Below are 22,346 nucleotides of genomic sequence, written 5' to 3'. Positions count from 1 at the left end.
AGCTCACTTCAGTGATTATTACTGTGATGGTAGACATTCTTAAAATTGAAGAGCCAGTTTTAGTAGCTTTCTTTTTCCTCCCCCTGTTTTGGGAATAAACTGCATTATGCATGCAAAGTGTCATGCAGTAATGGATGTTTTCATAATCTCTTGGGATTCATCGTGAAAAAGATATTCATATCTAACCGTGAACATTATTCATATTATTTGGCTGTTATTTTATTGTACCGCATAAACACAATATAACATTTGTTATATAATTGAAGTGTTTGAACTAAAATATTTTGTGCCCTCTTTTCCCATCTCCCCCTCCCTGTCTGAATTAGGGGTTGATATAGAGGCAGCTCGAAAAGAAGAAGAACGAATAATGCTAAGAGATGCAAGACAGTGGCTCAACAGTGGCCATATAAATGACGTCAGGCATGCAAAATCTGGTGGTACAGCACTTCATGTAGCTGCTGCTAAGGGCTATACAGAAGTCTTAAAGTAAGTGTGGTTTAAATGGAAATTTTTCATATTTGATTGTCCCGTTGATGTAATGCTGTTTGGCATTGATGGGATTGGACACTTCTGACTTTTATAGGTTGTATCTTGGAAAAGAACGATCTCTAAAACTATCTTGTCCTCTAAGTTTGATTTTATGTTCTCAAGCATTCATAAATCATGATGCTGTTAGCTTTCTATGTTAAGTCATTCAAAATATGAAAACGGTGTACATATTGAGTCTGCATACTTATTTAAAAGAAGAAAGTTGACAAAAAACTTTCCCTGTTTCTAAAGCCAACTGTGTAAACAAGGTTAATAGCTTTTTGTGATGCCAGTTAGCATTCTGGTTGATGCATATTTTCAAGATACCATATATATTTGCATACATAAAGCAGAGTTTCTAATCCAGACTGGAGGTTTTTAGACCTAAAGAACAGAGAATTTAATTTTGCGTTTTTGGTATTGTTGAAAATCATGACTCTTGAAGTCTTTCCTGGAAAGCTTCAAGCTTTTTGTTTCCTCTAATCTATAGGTAGCTTTTCATCCATACAATACAAGTATATACTGTAACAGAGGTTTAATTGTTTTTCATCAAAGCTGTGCTTTTATTTAAGTTAATCATACTTAATAATATATTGCTTTACTGTGATTGTAAATGTATTTGACTGCTTTAGCAGTACTAGGAACAGTTATATATTGTAACATGAATGAAAATGAGCACAACCCGGACTGTTTAAGTATTGCTATCTTTAAGGTCTGCAGAGCCTTGTAATGCTTTGTCAACACAGTTGTTGAATGAAAGAGCTTTTTTAATCATTATAACCATTACATGCAATTTACTGAATGAGAGTTCTGCTTCGAAAAACCCTTCAACATAATGAAGAGAAATTATTCTGTTGGGAAAGAATTTGTTTTAGAATTACATGTGTCTGCAAGGAAGTTTTATGTATAAGTGAGGGGTTTTTTTAGTACTCTCAGTGTCTTTTTTGTAGATCAGTCCACGTACTTCTCCTAGGAGGGGAAAAATATACGTGCAGGCAATTTTCGTGGTGGCTTCAAATTATCAAAATTTGCGCTCTGTGTAGGATGCAAGACTGCAAGGCTTTGCAGCTAAGCATGTGTTGAGTCGTTGGAGGATATTACTATAAGTATATTGGCTCTTGAGAAATGGAGAGAGTTTTTTCAGAAGAATACTTCACAGTTACGTGATTTTTAATAATTATGGACAGTGTTTGAGAGAGCCAGTAGCCCTTTACACAAAACTGTTTGTCAGGTTAAGTGTCTGTTGTCACTTTGACACTCACACCAGAACCGTGCCGAATTTGAGTGTTGAATGCAGGCTGAAAAACAGGTCCTCTATTTGAGGAGCTCTGCTCCCTCTTGGAGAGCAATTGAGGCATGTGAACATTAGACTGTTACAACATCAAATGTTAATGACCGGAGGAGATGCAAGTTTCAAGCAACTAATATTAGAATAGGAGGAGATTTTAATGATTTACTAGATAAGAACACTGTATCTAACAATTTTTGACTTTTTACAGCTCTCCTTTCCTTAAAAGGGCTTTTCTGTATTACTGCACATGTAGAGAAAAATATGTAACTGTATAGAAACAATGGGCTTTGAATGAAGAGGAAGTGAATAAGGAAGCAAGTGGAAAAGGCTACTTTTTAAATTTTCCTTTGAAAATCTATAGGCCTACTGAACAATGAAAAGGCAAATGTTTCTGTAAGGAAATAGAATTAATCAATCGTCAATAGCCCAATTAAAATATGTATGATGAAAAAGGAGAAAGATATTAATGTAGAATAATTTTATGATATTACAACATTTTATTTATCCCTGTCAGCAGTGTGAAGGTCTAATTCTTTTAATTTCCTTAGGCTTTTAATACAGGCTCGCTACGATGTAAATATTAAAGATTATGATGGCTGGACACCACTTCATGCTGCTGCTCACTGGGGTAAAGAAGAAGCATGTCGCATTTTAGTGGAAAACCTATGTGATATGGAGGCTGTCAACAAAGTGGTAGGATTTTTATGTAATCCTTGTCAAGATACAAAGTTCTGGTCTCTAAAGTGACTTTAGAAGCCAGGGTAAGAAAAGTGATGATAAACTGCTGTTTACTGTACGTGGAGCTTTATATAATGCATGTTTTGTCAAAACAGCATGTTTGTGTTCAAGACTAAATTCTCTGATTGTCTAAATTAATTTCTAGGCCCACTTTATGGTTAGTTCTATAGTAAATGATCGATGTAATCTTTGACACGGAAATTCAAAATAGAATGGTTTTATTGACATTTCAGAGGTGTAAAATCAGTGACTTGATGGACTGCATACAGGCCTTCATTTGATCACTGAAGACAATGACGATACCTTTGGGTATTGTCTTAACTCTTAAAATCTGCTTGTTTTGGCATACTAAAGAGTTAATCACTGTACACTGGTTTGGGTGCGCTGGAAGAAACTTGTAGGCATCTCTGGACTCCCTAGATATAACTTGAATACTTCCTAAGCTGTATTTCCTCAACCTTTACACAAAGGCCTGCGTAGCTTGCTGGCTTTGCAAGATCTTGCTCCCAAGAGACAGAAATGTATTCATGATTCACAGAGGCATCACAAGGATCCAAAACTTTTCATTCAAGCTGTATAAGTGCTGAAGCTCTCTTTCTTCTCTTTTCAGTATGTTTTACTGGTAGATTCTGATCTCCTTCCAATTTCTGTCAGTACTGTATATGTAAATTACCTGCCCAACTTTTAAGATGGATTCTTCATTGAATTTTTTCATAAACTTTTTAAAACAAAGTAGGGAAATATGTAGATACAGAACATGAATTAGCAAGTGTTTACTCTATATAAGCGCAAAACTACTGCTGCTTAAAATTTTCAGTCTTTGTTCACTGTTTCTTCCTTGGAAATTGAGGTTGCTTATAGTAAAATCAGTGAAATCTGGAATTAAATTTCAAATAGCTTCAACTCTGTTTCCGTACAGTGCTTATAAAACTTCTAAATATCAGCTGTATAACTATATCTTGTATCAGGCAATCAAAAGCTGATGCAATTAATTGAAACCAGTTTATCAAGTTATCTGTTATACTTTTCACTGGGGTTGTGAAAATGTGGAGGGTAGTCTTCCAGAGAGCACTCTCATGAAAGCATGTTCAACTCAATTGGGGCAAGAATAAGAATGAAGGAGGTACAGAGAGATATAAGCTGTTTTATTTGGTGTATGGGCTTGTCTGTGCAAGCTAGGAAAGCTTTGTCTGTTGTGTTCTAAAGTAAGCTAGTAAGCGTTTTTTCTTTTGGAGATACGAAGATTGGAAACTCCTGGATTTGATTTCAGTTGCAGGTGCTTAGCATCTCAGAGAACTCAGCCATAAATAAACCCATTTAATAACTACTTAAAATTAGAAGGCCAGATGAAAAACTGTAGTCATAATAATGCAAACATAAACTTGAGATAATTTTGTTGTTTAGTTTCCAGTTTAGTGCTGTGTTATATACTAAATTGAATAGTTCAAATCTCAGAGCACCTCAAGCTGTTTTGGGTAATGTGTGTTGAAAGGTGCACGTGCTTCTGCTGTATGGTCAGAAGTGTTATGGATGTGAAAGTTAGTGGTTTGAAAGCCCATCCTTTCTAACTAGTTAAGATAGCCTTCGCAGTGTAATGAGGAATATGTTTGCCTTTAGTTAACATTTCAAGAAACTAAAGTAAGCAGAGACAAATATGAACACATTTAGTTATCTTTATAAGCTGTTGTGACCACTTTTAAATGACAGCCCTGTCTTTATTGCTGGTTATTGTACGGAAATACTTACTTGACTGATGTTGTAATGGTCCTCCCAACATTTCAGTACATCCACTCAGCATATTGATGCAGCTGCACTTATACAAGTGGATTTAGGACTTTGCGTAGATTCCAGCCTTCTTGTGTTTGAATACAAACTTACAAACACAAAATATTGTATTGCAGTATCAAAGTAAGTTAGGCTTTCTTTGTGAAACTGTGAGCTTCAGCTCTTCTTGTCTTCAAGTAGAGATGAAGAAAGGGAATTTTTGAAATCTTTTCCAATTCAGACCTTAAAGATAGAATCTCACGTCCTGTGGGCATCCGGTCTAGTCGGGAATTGCATTGACTATGTAGATGTAAGATATGGCAAGCTGAAGAAATTACAGCAGACAGCATTACTCTGTGTTAATGAATCACATAATGATCTGTTTATTCAAGTACATGTCCCATGGAAATCAGGCACTAAGGAGGGATAAGAACAAAAGCTTGTAGCGGATGTTTTCTAAAATGGAATATAAACGTGAAGGCATGACTACTTAAATTTAGTATAGCTTCCTTAAATAATTTAAACTTTAGAAAATCGAGCTGTATGTGGTAGTCTAAGATGGACAGGATACTGCACTGCTCAGGATCCATCCATACAACTGCCATTGGAATAGTTGTTTGGAACTAATATTGTGAGAATCAAATAATTTCAATCTACTTTTCTTTTCCATGATAGTTTTTTTTTCCTTCAAAGGACAGCAAAATTGTATTGAAGTCATGTTTTTGTCTCTTAAAAAACATGTTTACTCATCAGATATGGAAGTTCCTGTTTCAATTACCCCAAAAAAGTAATATTTCAAAATTGTTTTCAACTACTGACAGACTAACAGTTTGTAATAGAGCTTGGCTTATACTTTCTAATTTCTCTCTCTGAATGTGCTTCTTACCTGCATCATCATGTGATAAGGCATCGTTATCCATTGTATTTAAATTCTGTTGTACAGTTACAGTGTTTTACTTCTTCCCCTCCTCCAGGGGCAGACAGCATTTGATGTGGCAGATGAAGATATTCTAGGATATTTAGAAGAATTACAAAAGAAGCAGAATCTGGTAGGTCTTTTGCATATAAAGATATGTATATGTTATACTTTATTGTACATATGATTATGATATGCAGGTCAGAGCAGCACATAGATTAAAAACAAAGGTTTCATTCGGAGCTCAAATTCAGGTAATACCATGGTCATCTCATAAGATCTTTTATGCCCACACTTGGTAAATTATGGTGACCAAAAAGTCTTGGAAGACAGAAGGTGCTCTTCTACTTGCCTTGTCCAGTGGGCATTTTATGATCTGAAGCATCAACAATGAGCTACTTACTTCACAGTTAATAACAGTTTCTGAGATTTTAGAATTTTAAACTTTAATGCTTTGAGAGCTTATATACATTCCAGTGTTTGTAGTAGTCAAAGATTTCCCTGCATTTGTAATTTTGTCACACTGGTACCATTCTATCCATTTAACTGCATCATTCTGTATGCTTTGAAGCTTCATAGTGAAAAACGGGAGAAGAAATCTCCGCTAATTGAATCCACAGCGAACATGGATAATAATCAGACACAGAAATCATTTAAAAAGTAAGTAAATTAGGAAAAATGGTAAGCTCTTAATAAAAAAAAACAGCTTTACAAGCTGTCACAAAGTCCTACTTGACAGGTCTTAGTAAATTTTTTAGGACTCAGTAAGTGTTTTTCTTTTCAAACTCAGTAAGGAGACATTGATTATGGAGCAAGAAAAGAATGCAACTAGTATAGAGTCTCTGGAGCAAGAAAAAGCAGATGAGGAAGAAGAGGGAAAGAAAGACGAATCCAGTTGTTCTAGTGAAGAGGAAGAGGATGACGACTCAGAATCCGAAGCAGAGACAGGTACATTATTTGGGAGTATTGTCTTTCTAAAGTTTTTACTTTATGAATTTACTTATTTAATATCACATGATAGAGAGTTAAGTATCTTAACTTTCACTTACTCTTCTGGATTTCACTAAGCTTCCAATCATTTTAAAGCAAGTTTATGTATGTCTAGAGTCAAGTCACAACAGAGATACTGAACAGATGTCTTTACTGGTGGCTATTCAGGTTAAAGCTATTAACCTACTTATTTGATCGGCCACTTAACAATTGATACTTTTAATTAAATAGTTTGAATAACATAAGCCTTAAGTAGCATGTCAGAAAACACTGAAAAAGTGAGATCAAATCAGAAATGAAGGCTTCATAGCAGTCTCTGTTTGTGGAACTGCTGCAGAGATTGGAAAAGTGCAGACATTCTCATTTATTTGTTCTTGTTATCCTGAAGTAATTACCAATTAATCTGGCAATCTTGCCTCAAGCATTCATAAAGTAATAGTACATATATTTTCAGTGTGTACGGAAATAAACTTTTAAAGGTGGCATTTTAATGTTAGCAGTTACTTCATATGCAACTTCATTTCAAGAGGAATGTTCTTTGAAAAGTTTGGAATTGTATGCAGAGAAACACGTTACTTTGTACTTCTCCAATGGAATATATGTGTTTTATTCCTTGAGTAATTATCAGAGTCTTAAAGCAAGTAGTGATGTGAGAACAGGATAGCATCCTTTTCTTTCAAATCAGAAAACAAATGTCAGGCAGTCAGTGTTTAAAAAGATGTGTGTTCAATTCTAATAAAGAATTTTAGAATTGCAGTGCAGCAATACAATACATAGACATAGATGTCATTATTATTTTACACTTTATAAAATAAGTAACTCTTTTTGGTGAGCTGTTTGTTCTCATTTTAAAACATTCTTTCTAATTTCTTCACTTGAAAAGATAAGACTAAGGAAGGATTTTAGAGGTAGCTAATACATCGTAAATATTTAACGTAGGCAGAAATAAACATAAGTTTCGAAAACAAACTGTCTATTGTGGTTTAATTATCTTTGTATTTTGAAATAAGCCAGCATTTCAATGTTAAGCTGAAAAAGTGTCTGTCAAGGCTTGCAGTCAGACTTTCACCTTAGTATACTTGCATCCCTTATTTACAGAGATTGAGCCTTGATAAACTCAAACTCCTGTAATATATAGCGTAGTAATTTCTCAGTCACTGAGCTAACTGTAATGTCTCCTGAACTTTATGACTCTGGTAACTGTGTTCTCTTCGTTACCAGCAGATAGTTTGTGCCAGGAAAATTTGACTGTGACACAAGAATTAATTTATGTAAACTTTGAGGTTTTTAATATAAACAAGGCTTTATCATACTTTATTTGGCAAGCTAGACTTTAAGCTTTTCCCTGTAGAGCTGCATCTCTAAATTCCATGCTTGTACTTTCCCTTTTTTCACATTATTCAGCTTAAGGTACTTTTCTAGTGAAAAATCTTAAGATTATAAGGAGTGTTCTAGTTGTAAAATATTTTAAGTGTTCAATATTCTGAAGTACTGGAAACTGTGTTTTCTACTCTGTTGGGATATTTGAAATGTTTTCCTAAAACTTATATTCTATTTCATTGGTTACGTGAGAATACAGTTTAAAAATAAATACATTTCTCTCTGCAAGACCAAGAAGGGAAATACGAATATGAAGTTAGCATCTCCTAAAGGACAGGGAAACAAGCTGAAAAATAAAATTTTCAGCAGTTCAGGTTTCTTAACTTACTTTGAGGTAGTTTAGTGTTTTCTTTGGAAGTTAGTCAATATTAACTCAGTCATGCATACAACTGTGTTCTTGCTGTCCTTGAAATAATTTCAGAATACAGTTGTGAAAAATCCATTTTTCTCCTTCCATGCTTTCACTCCTGATAACTTTTTCTGTATATTTTAAAGCTGTATTACTCATTTGCAAATTTCCAGCAGATCTGCCTGTGCATCATCTCAAATCGTACTGTCAGTCCACATTGCCTTGTTGAACTTTTTATCACCATGATCTGCAAGTTTACTACCATTTATTTTCACTTGCGTTTAAAAAGAACTTTCCATTAAGTGCACAGTTAGTCATGTAAGCTGCTTTTTTTATGTTTGTATTTTAGTGCCTAAGTAATTATTCAAAACATCTGTTCATCTATGTCCATAACTAAAACACATGTGTAATGGCAATACCATTAATTTTACGATTTTCAATCGTAGATTGGTACTTTGTTGAATTTGAATGTTGGATATGAGAACATTCTGAAAACACTGCATACTTTCTAAATTAACCAGTCCTATTCTGTATGGGTAGTGTAGACATAAGGTATCTTTATAGTAGGACCAAAACCAATGGGGATTGAACCCCATGTTGCTCCATACAGCACAAATAGGATGTAGCATCCTGATGCAAAGAATGTGCAATTTAAATAGGTGGAACAGAAGTGAGGTGTAAGACTATGAAGCTCAATCAAGCGCAGTGGCAACGGTTGTTGGATCACAACCATGACTTTTTCTGTATGTTTGTGTAAGAGGGGTTAATGTACATGGACAAAAGACAGAGGAAGAAATGTGGGTAGGAAGGACAAAGCAGGAGACGGTAGAGTAGGTAGACAGTGAAACTTAGGTAGGAAAAACAAGGGACAAAGAAGGAATGAAGCAAATGGAAAGTCAGAGCTCTGGAAGGCAAATCCTTGCCTCAGCTCATTCTAGTGACCAGAATCCCCGGCTGGGTTCTCTGTGCAGTTAATTATTTCTTTGCACTCAACATAGACAGTTATCCAAGAATAAATGTTTTACTTTGAATTAGCATCTTCTGTAGTTCAAATTGACTCTTACATGCGAACGTACTTCCTACTGTTAAATTTTTATGGTCATTAGTCATCCACTAAAATACAGGCTGTTTGGGGAGGCTGTGGAATATCTCTCTCTAGAGGTTTTCAAGACCTGATTTCATCAAAGCTCTGAGCAACCTGGTCTGTACACAATATTGACCCTGCTTTGAGCAGGAGGTTGAATTAGGTGGCCTCCTGAGGTCACTTTCAACCAAAATGATTCTGTGGTTCTGTCTCTGCATCTCTGAGTGTTTAACACTTGCTGAATAAATATTTTACAAGCATGACCATTATGGAGAAAAGACAGACCTAACTAAGGTACAGATTGGGAGTTAGGGGGAAAACACTGTGGAATAAATAATAAAATGCTGTTTTAAAAGTTGGCTGTCAAATACGTTCAAAAGAAATTCAACTCTGTGTTGTAGAAGTGAAGAAGTTGTGAATGAGAAATGAAAATTAAAATCTTGTAAATATTTTGCAGATAAGACCAAAACCTTGGCAGCTGTAACCAATAATGCAAATACTACAAGTACACAATCAGCATCGGTAGCTGTGACAGCGCCTTCAGTAGCCAGTGGCCAAGGGGCACCTACATCACCTGTTAAGAAGGTAAAATAAATGACACTTCTCGTGTTTTTAAATTTCTGTTCTTCTGTGTAAGCATATATTTTTTTGATTCCTGTATAAAAAGTGGATTGGGTTATCCAGTGGATAATTGAAAATATGCACAGATTCCTAAAATATTTTATGTTTTTCTACAGAAACTGTGTTCAGGTTTTTTTAAGTTTTGAATGGTTTTGATTCTAAAGAGGGATCTAAAATACAGAACTATGAAATAGCTGAACATAAGATCCTTTTAAAAAGGCAAAAATCTGTTGCACAGTGAGTGGGGTTCTTGTTTTCCTGAAGCTAAACTTCATCTTTCGAAAGTCTTTTCTATGCCAGGCTCCTCCAAAATTTTTTGAAACTACAGTTTTAGTGTCTTTCTGTGCCTGTATTTGCAATGCACTTAAGGCAAGGGAGGCAAGCATGACTAAGATATTTCAGGAGTCCTTAGAAGCATTCAGCTAGTGCTTAGGTGAAGAAGTTGAAAATGATACCTGAAATAAGAAGTAGAAAGTGCTATAGGTCCCAAACCTGATTGCAATATGATTAGAACCTCATAGAAGAGCTAGAGAATTGGGACACGTGGTTTATTCAATGCACAGCTTAGAAACACACCTAACAAAGCGATATTGTGTGCAGGAAGCTTTTTACAGCTTGCTGTGAAAAGTTATTTGGAATGCATTTTACTTTTGCTTGTCAAAGGGAAGATATGTATGCCTGGAGAAAAAAATTGCTGTAGATAATAATGTATAGTCAGAAGGTGGTACACAAGTCAAACTTCTAGAACATCAAAGCAAACTGGATAGTAATCCAGTAAGGCTTCATTTGTCAGTCATTACAACTTTTCTATACACATTGTAATCAAAGCATAACCCTCTACTGATGCTTCTGAAAAGCATGTTTAGGAGAAAAGGTAGCCATGATATACTGAAGCGACAGTAGAGAGAGGAGACGTCCTGTTGGGCGAACAGCATGTATTGTGTTTAGCTGCGAGAACTTATTGGAGTTATACTTTCATATTCACAATAGAACTTAATTATAATTCATCTTACAAAGTATACTTTAATGTAACAGATGCAGGGAATATATTGCCCAACTGCATCATGTAAGTGATGCATGTACGGTAGGGTTGGGCCAGCCTTCCTGATCCCAAGAGCTGTTTTGCAAAAAGCATTGTGACTGATGTCCACAAGATTTATCTCAAAAAAATGTAGGAGCAAAAAATGTAGGAACTGTGGGCATGGCTCACCAGCAGGAGTGACTTCTGTCTCCCCTCGCTGAGCTTTGTGGCTGGGCAAACAGCTAGATTCCAGCGTGATCTTGTGACGTTAATCTAAACAGTTCTTGCTGGCTCAATAAGGAATTATAGTTCTCTGTCATGGGAGCTGCATTTGCATTGCCTAGGAGCTGTGCAGAACTTGAGCCACAAGTTTTCCACGCAAACCATGGCAAATGCGTGAGGGAGGGAAGATGTCGTGAGTAATTGCTGGTTTGCTAACTGTGTCTAACTGGAATGAATTCAAATACATAGTGTGAATTTTACTGCAAGGAAATAGGCCTACTTTATATAGTTTATTTTTTGAAATCACTTCAGTAATACAAGCATTTGTGACAGGTGGGCAGTTTAAGTGATGTGCTCTCCACCCAGTTTTTTTTACTGTGCTTAATTCTCTTTGCATACTGGAGATTCTATCTAACACTTCAAGCACTTCATTTTTCTTGTAATTATCTGAACTTCATCTTGAAATCAAAAGTTCCCTAGCTTGTCCCTTCCAATCATTTTATTTCATATGATGCAAGAGCTTCTAAGCTATATGACCTTCAGCAATAGGACGTTACCGAATTATTGCTAGCTGGGGTGTGGCTTGATATTCCAGAGCTGAATGATCGAGTAGATGCAATTTTTTGGTACGTGATGAAATGACAAAGTATGGGGGGAGGGGAACTTTTTAATAAGAAAAACAAATAAGTATGATTTTAAGCTGAATGATATCCTTTTATAAATCATTAATACACTGGCATTTAGTTTGTTCTGATTTTATTATGCAGTAATTAATGGCTTATCTTTTGGTCTTAAAGGTAAAAGATGCAGGTTAAAAGTCAGCTGTAGTTCTCGTTCTAATACTATATGTGAAAAATTCAGGGACTTCCATAGCTACAAAATAAAGACGTTTATATCAAGACTGATCATCTTGTAACATAGCATGTACACGTGATCTGAAGAAGCAGTTGAGTGAATAAAAAAAAGGCTCTTAACTGTTTTACTAATGAAGATAAAACAGCACTGTATGTGTGATCTTGTACCTTCTCAGGTTTGCACCATCTGTGCTACTACAGCTACTCTTATGCTTTTACACCATAGGTGGCCAAACCATATGTTGCTCACAAGTGGTGCAGATGCAGTGTACTAATCTTGAATTTGGGTTTTCTTCAGTCTATATGGCATTCAGTAGTGCTGCTTTCTGTTTGAGGGTGCTAAAGTAATGCGAGTTTGGGAGCAAAGCTCCCAAAGTAAAGGGTTTGATAGCTAAGCTAGCGTGGGATGTGTGTGATTAAGGGATGTGAATGAAATATGATAAGAAGGTAAGAGGTATGTTAGTGTGACTCTTCCAGTATTCTCAGCCACATGAGGATTTAGGCCATGGACCTTGTTAGGTCAACAGGCTTTGCTGTCCTTTTCTATGCAAACTGTAATTCTGTCTCTGAATTAGCTAAACATGCTGTGTTGTGTTTAATAAGAATCTGTTACTAAGGTTTTAAGTCTGTTACTGATTGTTGGTATTTTGTGCTGTAATGAAGAGCTACATAACATAAACGTAGGAACAAAGTATGTGCTTTTAAAACAATCTTTTGTTTCTATTTTCCATTCTTTCAATCTTCATCTTTGTCTTGTCTTAATTGGCTTTAGTATGATTTCATTCCTCCTATCATGCCTGTCGTGGAGTCAGTAGATCCTGCATCATGGAGGCAGGGCTTGCGCAAAACTGGCATTGTTCTTGTGCCCAATAAGGGTGAAAAATCTATGGTGAGGTTCTGGTGTGCACAGGTTTGTGTACAGGTTGCAAAATAACATATTTAATCAAAATGTTGATACTGGATTTGCATGTTTCTAAGTTTGCATCTCATGATCACAGTGTGTATTGCAAAGTGTGAGTTTTTCTAAGCTAACTTTTAGAGGAGTAGTATACCTTGACCAGTCTTACATTTCTTATCTCATTAACTGATTTGAGAGAAGAGTGTGTAGGTTGTCTCTCACAACAACTTCCCTACGAATTCAACACTTCTATTATTATTAAAAACAGTTGTGTTCTCAAATCTCCGCAAGGAGCATGAATTACCACAGGTAATGTAAACTAATCATGTAAATTCATTTACATGTGTTTTATAGTTTCCAACATCTACAACCAAGGTTTCTCCCAAAGAAGAAGAGAGGAAAGATGAATCTCCTGCTTCGTGGAGGTTAGGTCTTAGAAAAACTGGTAGTTATGGTGCACTTGCAGAGATAACTGCTTCCAAAGAAGCTCAGAAAGAAAAGGATTCTGCAGGCGTTATGCGTTCTGCTTCCAGTCCCAGACTTTCCTCTTCATTGGACAACAAAGAAAAGGTAATTGTTTTCTGTGTGAAACAACCTTTCGAGGAACTGATCTACCTTACTTCGTATAGAAGTTTATGATGTATTGTAGAAGTAAGACGTTACTAGTACTCTAGACTGTACTACACATCTATTCTTTAACAAAATTCCAAAAAGTTAAATAACACAGCTTCTGCGTAGTCTCTTTAAAAGTGTGGTGTGGACCTTCATTGTCTGGTGACCTGGTACATGGGTCTGAGGCTTTTCCCTTTGTGGGACTTGCAATGCTAGTGGTAGTTTTTACAGTTAAGGGAGGTTCAGAGGTTTGATCATTTCAGCATCACTTGGAGAGTGACGTTGAAAGAATCTTATAAAAAAGGAGTCTCTTTTTATATTCCATAGTCATTTTTTAGTTACAAAAATTTGGTTCTATAATTAAAACATGAATACACTGAACCAAGTGAAGGACTAATTTGGAACAGGTAACTGAACAGCATTGAACTTCTGGTTCTGTTTCAAGTACAAACGTTTAAATGTTTTCAGGATTGGGAATAATTCCATACCACACCATACTATATAAAAATACTAAAACAGTTGCTTTCAGTAGTCAGTGTTGGAATTGTACTGCAGCAAAGCAGAAAAAAGAGAAATCAAGTCATGTGCATCACTAGAATGAAGAGCAATTTCCTTTTCCTGTTAGAGTCCTTATGACATTTAAATAAAGCTTAAAATTAATTAATATAATCTAGTCACCATAAATACAGCTGAAGTTGTCATAATGATGATTTTCTAGCCAATAGCGGTATAATCAGTAATAGTAACACTTAATAAAAAATACATGTCTTTCAGGAGAAAGATGGAAAAGGAACTCGACTTGCATATGTTGCACCTACAATACCAAGACGACTGGCCAGTACCTCTGACATTGATGAAAAAGAAAACAGGTGACTATTTTTGTTAAATACAAAATTACTTGATTGTAGAGTGGCCGATAAACTTACAGATTTTAAGACAATGCTAATTTATAGCATTATCCTGCGCCAAGATTGAGATAAGTATTTCATTGCAATTTTGTTTCTTAGAACTTTTTATTGCTTGTAACAAAGGGATTGAATTTTGCTTCAGTGTTGAAGTTTATTTGCATCCTTCACCTTACCAGTCTTAACCATCATGGCTTATTCACAGACACAGTTCCAAAAGTCATATCAGCAGTAGCATATTTTTCCTCATATGCATTGGGTGAGCTGGGGTCATCAGTCTCGTTAGTCCCAGTGCTGACCAAACTGTTGACCTTAGAAATTTCTCTCTTCGTTGGTGTACTAGAGATGAAGCCTGCTTTTAGGCCAGCCTGTTTAGGCACCAATACTTCACCTAGTGTATGATGTGGCAGACAACCCAGTTTACTTAATTAAAACCATAAGAGATTTTTGACATTTAGTCTGATTTCTTTACATGTAGAATTTAACCATCTGCCCTACAGGTACCTTAATAAATTATTAAGGTTTCTGCCTTTGTCCCGGATCTCTATCCGTGTTGCTCAGCTTAATGGTGGGTTCTTGTTCTGCCTGTGTGAACACCCGCTTGTCTAGCTTATCCATGATGTAGTGTAGTCCAGCTAACATCCTACTGTCAGTAATGGAAAGGACTTCAAGGTGAATCCCAGCTAGACTTTTAGAGTAACAAATTTCAAGCATCCAGCCTCAGTCAAGTAGCCAATGCTACAGCAAAAGTGCTGGCAAAGTGAAGCCTTCAGTAACTATGAAAAAATTGTCATGCAGCAGGACCTTTCTGTGGTAGATGATATCTGAGTATTTGTGTTTCTCTTTGGTGGTAAGAGATAACACTGCACTGGCTTGAGTTTGATCCTTTTCTAGAGTTGTTTCCGACCGCAGAAGTGCTAGCATACATTTTTGTGCAAAAAGAGGTACATTCTGAAGGTCAAAGGTATCTGAACATAAAATACATCTTTCCAAAATTTTGGGTTATTTTGGGTTATTTTCCCTCACACACCTGGTTACCTTTTATGTATAGTTCTGTGGAAGACATTTTTTTTTCTTTCTCCTGTCTAAACTTTACTTCAAATCGTGAAGTGACATTTTTATCAGGCATTCAGTTTTTTGCATCTCAGTTTTCAGGGAAGTTTTTCAAAGTAGATTTTTGCAAAGTTATTTCTTGCTGCTATAATCTGCAACAACAGACTGGAAATTCCTTGTGAGTAAAGTAATGTCAGCTAGTGATAGGTGACAGGCCACTCAGGAATGGCTACTGCAGACCTGTTTACACTGGTCTACAGTATTGTGAGTTCTAAAGGCTAGTTAGCTTTTGAACTTCTTAAATCATCCAAGAATGAAAAAACCCATGAAATCAATTTATAAGAAACTTTCCCTTTACTGCAGTGGATAATCTCAGGAGCAAACAGAAAATCCTCGTGTTCCTTTTTTGAGAAAAACAGAGCCACCAATGGTCACAGATAAAAGCTGATGGTTGATTTCATGTTGATTAAATACTTTTTAGCATTTATTCTTTTGATGCCACTTTTCTATTACATTTCTAACAATGTTAGGATGAATGTAGTATTTTTCCACAGGAGCTTGAAAATGATTGTCCATAAAGGTCATTTTATTCCTGTTCTCTGTGGTTATGTTTATTTTATGTATGTTATCCAGGGTTTTAATCTTTAATTTGAAACTTTTTTTCAGCTTGTATCAAGAACAACCTTCTTTAATATGAGTTTGAAAAAATAAAATCTTTTTTTACAGGGACTCGTCTGCTAGCTCAATACGTGGTGGCAGTTCCTACACAAGGAGAAAATGGGAGGAAGATGTCAAGAAAAACAGTTTGAATGAAGGTCCTGCATCATTAAACACAAGTTATCAAAGAAGGTGTGGGATTTTCTCTTGTCTTTTTTTTTATCAAAATAAGATTACAAATTAAAAGAAGCAAATTAATTACTGAATCACTTTGTAAGGACAGTTTAAAATTGAATGGTCACATGTTAAAATGTTGTTCAAAATGATTGCAAAGTACGTACTTATGCTGATGCAATGCTTGTGCCGATTTTAAAGCTACATCATTTTTACTAGCTTAGGAGTGTTGCAGCAACTGCTATATAATTAAAATTATATGCTTCTGTTTTCCATAGTTTATTTCAATTTGAGGTTCATTTGGCTTTTTCCAGATGAGTTCAGTAGCCAAAGATAACTAATTTAAATGTTGGAATAGAAGTAATTCTGCTTGATGTCTGAACAGGGGAAATATATTGTCTCTGTTGAATTTTGGTTTTGCATGACAGTATCAGAAGTCTTTGGCTGCTCTCCATAATGGCAGATTATTAGCCACACCTACTTTACGTATGAGCATCATAGAACACATACGTAAAACTAACTTGAAGGTGAAGTAGATGATGATTAATGTGAAAATACTTTTCAGGTGTGTGTGGTTCCTATCTTGCAGAATTTTCTCGGAATCGTATCCTGAGAACCTATACCTGATTAACTTTATTGTGTAGTTTCAGCATAGCTTTTAAAGTTCTTCATTGGAATTAGTGGAGCAATAAGTATCTAAAATGAGTAGATCAAAAGAAAAGATTGTCATTCCGGTAGCTAAGCTGCATATTGATATGATGTATGTGGTGATGGGTACTTCACTTTTTTTTTTTTGTCTTGACATTGATGTTGTCAGTGGTGTGTAGTCAGGCTGTTTGATAAAGCATAATACATCTTACATCTTTGTTAACCTCCTGCCTTAAAAAGAAAAGTCAATTTTCATAACTTCAGGTTTAGGAAAGATGTTGCACAGATATCCTGTTCTGGATGGAAAGTGTCAACAGTTGATATATGAGAAGAATCTTTGCATGTTGTCTTTTATCGATATTTATGCTCCGGTCTTCAAACAAAATGTACTCATCACTTTTGAATTCCATGTGGTGCTTTAATAATGTATTTCCTTAGTTGTTCTTGTACAATTATTTTTGCTTTATCATTTTAGAATTTATAGTAATGTGATAGAAAAATGATCAATTGCAGAATGACAAAGAAGCATCTTTCCTTAAATCTTTTGCAGTTAGCAATATGATGCTCTGTCTCTCCTAACTGTGGATTCTGAGGTTTAGTCATGGGCAAAGATCCTGACTTGGTAATGCAGATTTTTTTCAGCCAGAACAAATGAACGAAAATGTGGAAACCACTGGATCTTCTTTACAACTTGAAGAGCAAGGGAGAAGCATGAGTGGGAGGTTAATCTTTATGGGAATGATTAAAATCTAAAAAAAAAAAAAGCAATACATTTAATTGGCTGAAAATTATGAGAGGAGTGATATTGATGACATTTTCTTTTCTGACAAGCTGCGGAGTAAAATTCTGCATTTTCTGAGGCATTCAGTGTGGGTGAAACAGCAGTTTAAAAATGGGGCATTAGGGGTCCTATATGAATGCTTCAGTAGATGTGATCAAGACAGTCTTACATGAGCCAGTGAGATTCCATTCTTTATCTCCTCTTCTTGTGCAGAAAAGGTTGGGACTAAGAGACACTTCTGCTGCCCTCTGAAGTTATAAATTAAAAGTTTTAGTCAAGGAAATAGTGAAGAAAATGGCTTTTGAAAATGCTTCTTTTGCCCCAGAACTTTCCGAGATTCAGCTGAGACACGGAATACACGGGCAGGAATTTAATGGATTGTTCACAACTTTGTAGTATTTTAATGAGGAAAGATAAGTAATGCAATGCATTCTTTGTACATGTCTCTCCTTCAGTGGCTCCTTTGGTAGAAGACAAGATGATTTGATTAGTTCTAATGTTCCAAGTACTGCATCAACAGTTACCTCTTCTGCTGGTCTTCAGAAAACACTGCCTGCCAGCGCAAACACTACTACAAAGAGTACAACGGGTTCTACTTCAGCAGGTGTACAAAGCAGGTAATGGCACCAGCACACTTTTTGCTTTTTTTTTTGTCAGGTCTACTGTGTGCTTACGTATGTGCATGCGTTCTTGTTTAGTAGATCCTGGGGCTCTGGATTTTTTCACTTTCCTGATAAATTTGTTTTAATTTTATACAATTTGGCTCAAAAATTGTGAATGGCTTTCTACTGTAACATGACAGCCATGTTGGCATAAAAGAATATAGAAGGGCGAAGAGTTCATTTGTTGTGAACTGTTCGATTCTTAATTTATTCAATTTAATAGCTCAAGTTGAGCTTTCATAGTAGAGACATTTCTCAGTTTGCTTTTAAAAAAAATCCATCCCTCAATTTACATGTTACTAGTTGTTTAGTAAAGTGCTTTCATTGTTTAGCTGTTTCCTTTTCTCTTTTTTTGTGTTGCTGCTTGTTATGCTGTAGTACCTCAAATCGTTTGTGGGCTGAGGATAGTACTGAGAAAGAAAAGGACAGTGTTCCTACAGCAGTGACCGTTCCTGTTGCACCATCTGTTGTAAATGCTACAGCCACTACCACAGCCATGACTACAGCTACTTCTGGCACTGTGTCCTCAACGTCAGAGGTCAGGGAGAGACGGAGGTGTGTAAAGGTCCTAAGAGTAATGTCACTCTTCTACAAAAGTTATATTCTTTCTCGTATTTAAAGGAATGTGTTGGTTACCACAGATTTGGATAGTACAGTATGTAAAGCAGTGGTGTTTGCTTCCTGTGTGCTGAAACAACTAGCAATGTGCCTCGATTTATGTAAGAGCTTGGTACTGATAGAGACTGTTCATGAAACTTAAACTTTGATATTGTGTATTTTTGACTGGCCTTGGGTTCTCATTTGGTATGCGGTATTTTCATATTTGTCTTTCTGTTAATAGATTAAATGAATCCTCTTAATAATACCCATAATGAAACTGCAAAAGTGCTGAATTAAAAATAAGAAAATCAATAATGAATTACTTGCTACAAGTGCATTGCTGCTGATTGAGCTACTGTGCCACTGGCAGTATGCTAATAAGTTACAACTTAGCATTTTTTCAGTCATTGTATATGTGTGGTACTACTGAGAAAAGAGTACTGAACCCAACACATTCTGTCTATTTCATTGCATCATTTAGGGTCTCTTCTATTTGAAACGTAATAGACAGTTGTAAATGCAATGGTTTCAGGTATTATTCAGTATGCAGAATGAGGAAGAGTCTGATGTAAATCTTATTTTAAGAATACAGTGTTTTTTCTGTTATAGTTACATGGCAGATGAGTTAAGATTGGTGCATATTTATGTTTCCATAAAGTGTTGCTACCTGCTATTTATGGAAGCAAAAGTAAGATTTCATAAGGTTGCTAATTCCTGTTGGCTTTCCCTGGGTTTTTCTTCTTCTGGATATTTATAAATATTTATAAATATTTATCCTTTAACCCTTCCACTGAAATGCAATTTCAGATTTCTCTGTAGCTCCTGTAGTAGTTTTGACCTGTAGCTCCTGTATCAGTGCCAGATGTGTGTATCTCTGTATGTTCACAGAGGGAATGAAGCTGTTCGTTGTTAACGAAGAAACCTGGATTCTTTTGGTTCACTTAAGGCAGCAACAACATTTAAAGATTCCTCATAGCTTGAGGCCTATTTAGGATAGTCAGTTTTCCGTAGTCTTCCTTTCATACCCAAAACGGAGACAAAATAACTTCTATGAAATGAGGATTATTTTTTTTCTTCCCCACCACGATTTAGGAGGTGCCCACATGTCCTTACAACCCATTTCAATAACAACTGTAGTCAGGACCCGAATTTTCCATAGCAAAATTTGACTGAACCCGACAAAGCAAAAGCAAAACCGACAAAATGCATCTTTTTTTCAGAAGTAGTTCCAATTTTAAAATGGAAATGGTATTTCAGTCTCCTATGAGCTAGAAAAGCAAGGAAATTTAGAATTAAGGCTTTTGCTGTCCTGTTCGCTCTTACTAGTGTGTGTATACTAATGCGCATATACTACATACGCTTTAGATACCTGCAATTGGCCTGAAATTCCTTGTTTTTGTCTGACTCTGGGCCAATTGCATAATACACTGTTGTAGATGTATTCTTGATGGCTTATTAAAATATCCGTTAAATCTTAGAAATGAGCAAAACTGGAATAATTACTGCATGCATGTGTGAAGGTAGTACTCTAAATATCAGCACATGCATATCTATCTATGTATAGATATATATATATGTGCATGTGTGTATCTATGTATGTTTATATGCACATGAAGAACTTGCCTACATATGAAATTTATGCTATTTTCTTAAGAAATGAAGTTGGTTGATCCATATGTATAGACTGAGAGTGTGTATTTAGGAAATATGTTTGAAATACTATTTCAAAGAATATTTGAAATGTAAAGACATTATAAACTACTTTTAGTAATGAAGCGTGTGATGGTGCATCCTTTTGGAACAGCTGAAGAAGCTGTATTCTTTACATAATTTTTAGGATTGGTCTAGAGAAACAGGGAAAAGAATGACAAACTTGAATCTTTACGTCTCTGTATGATGAATAATACGGCATAGGTAACCTGTGTGGCATACGCAAGGGATGCCAGGGAAGGGCACTTTCTACTCGGACAGTAGCAGTAGCGTGCACCTGGCAAGTTGAAAGTTTTCATTTTCCCTCAGTGAGGTTTAAAGCATTTCACATTTAATCAAGGGTAGGAGCATGTACACCAGTTACTGAAGAGCAAGTTATACTTGTAGCAATTTTCAAGCCCTAAAGATTGAACTTGCTCTGCAATCAAAACCTCCTAGGTTTAGGTAGTATTTCAAGTCATGTTAGGTAAAGCAGGTAACAGGTACCCTTTTCCTGATACAGATAGAGCCTAGGGCTCTACGAAAATGGAAAGTCTATCAAAAATGCTGTTTGCAAGAGAACATGATAAGGAAATCAAATAAATATAGTGGGGGTTTTTTAAGATGTGACAGGTGATTTAAGACAGGTGATTTTTCTACAGCTTTTGAAACATAATCTCTAACCAATTATCCTTAACTAATGACATTTTAAAATATAAACAATCAGAAGATATTACAGAAACTGACTCTACAATTTTTAATGTAGCTAATTTTATGATCTAAAGAAGCTCATAGGGGTGTGTGTTTTAAGCAACCTTTTAGCAGCCTTCTGGTTTTGCTTTTTCAAATTTTTCTCATTTCTAGCCAATCTGAGGATTTTTTAAAAATGTTAAATTATAACAACATTCCCAGAATATTCTGTAATAGCAAATCAACAAATGCGTTAAAAAACTTTAAGGTCTTTAATGATGGTTTTAAGTACAAACATAAATACATGTGTTATGTACATACAAACATGTACATTTATGCATGTGTATGTATCTTTTTTTTTTTTCAACTTTACACCAGTTACCCGGATTGGAGAATTTCTTTAAAGAGTCCAGACCTTGTATGTGTACTCTAGTAGCCTTTTGGCTTTCATTACAGTACCTGCTTATTCTGCAGGATTTTTGTGGGTATCATGAAGATTTATTTTTAAGCAGTTTTTTCAAAGGGAGTTGGATTACTCAAAGCATGGATGATTCATGTGAAAATATGGTAACCACCTCCTGAAGGATTTTTAATCTCTGGTGCATTCGATGGTATAATTAGGTTTTCTGCATTAGCAGTACATTTAGCTTTTTCTAAAAGCCTACAAGTTATGTTAAAAGTTAATGAGCACACAGAGACACATATTTTATGTACAAATATGTAACTGGCTAAGTCTCTGAAGTCTTCTACCCCTAAGTTAGTAGAATAGTGAAATACCAAAAAAGCTTAAGTTATATTTAGAGAAAATGGTAAAAAGAAATCTAAATTAAGTAGGAAAACACTGTGTATTTTAATTGAGTTCTAAGGCTGCTATCTTGATGAATATATTATTATTATATACATGAAATGTCTAAAATGTAATCCATCTTATATAGTTAAAAATTTTCTTTCAACTGCTTTGGTTTTGAGTCATATCGTGTTGTGGAGGTTTTTTTGACTATTTAGTACATTTGTACAAAAATTATCATTTGCCAATTTTGTTTGTGATTAACTCTTTAGATCATACCTCACTCCAGTACGGGATGAAGAGTCAGAGTCCCAAAGAAAAGCTAGATCCAGGCAAGCAAGACAGTCTAGAAGATCTACGCAGGTATAGTTTTATTAAAGCTTCTACATTTATGGAAACGTACCCATGTAGCTCCCTGAGTACAGTGAAGTT

At 35.5% G+C, this 22,346-nt stretch overlaps 1 protein-coding gene across 10 annotated transcripts in view; it reads left to right on the top strand.

Moving 5' to 3' along the window:
• The window catches only part of PPP1R12A (protein phosphatase 1 regulatory subunit 12A), a gene marked incomplete at its 3' end in the record, with an annotated part of 121,476 nt that overhangs the window by 72,623 nt on the left and 26,507 nt on the right, over positions 1-22,346 (top strand). For 5 of the 10 annotated variants that reach the window (XM_082499182.1, XM_082499184.1, XM_082499186.1 and 2 more), the window contains exons 4-16: positions 327-486; positions 2,368-2,512; positions 5,296-5,370; positions 5,809-5,897; positions 6,028-6,185; positions 9,498-9,625; positions 12,531-12,647; positions 13,011-13,226; positions 14,043-14,137; positions 15,953-16,075; positions 17,942-18,103; positions 18,527-18,703; positions 22,187-22,277. In XM_082499182.1, coding sequence (XP_082355308.1) covers positions 327-486; positions 2,368-2,512; positions 5,296-5,370; positions 5,809-5,897; positions 6,028-6,185; positions 9,498-9,625; positions 12,531-12,647; positions 13,011-13,226; positions 14,043-14,137; positions 15,953-16,075; positions 17,942-18,103; positions 18,527-18,703; positions 22,187-22,277 — 1,736 coding nt within the window. The remainder of the gene's footprint in view (positions 1-326; positions 487-2,367; positions 2,513-5,295; positions 5,371-5,808; positions 5,898-6,027; positions 6,186-9,497; positions 9,626-12,530; positions 12,648-13,010; positions 13,227-14,042; positions 14,138-15,952; positions 16,076-17,941; positions 18,104-18,526; positions 18,704-22,186; positions 22,278-22,346) is intronic. The other 5 variants (XM_082499185.1, XM_082499190.1, XM_082499188.1 and 2 more) reach the window with 3 other exon arrangements.

This window comes from Vanellus vanellus (assembly GCF_965231255.1).
Source record: "Vanellus vanellus genome assembly, chromosome: 1".
Classification (NCBI taxonomy): domain Eukaryota; kingdom Metazoa; phylum Chordata; class Aves; order Charadriiformes; family Charadriidae; genus Vanellus; species Vanellus vanellus.
Note: the sequence above shows the minus strand (reverse complement) of the source record. Positions and strands in the feature narration are given on the sequence as shown.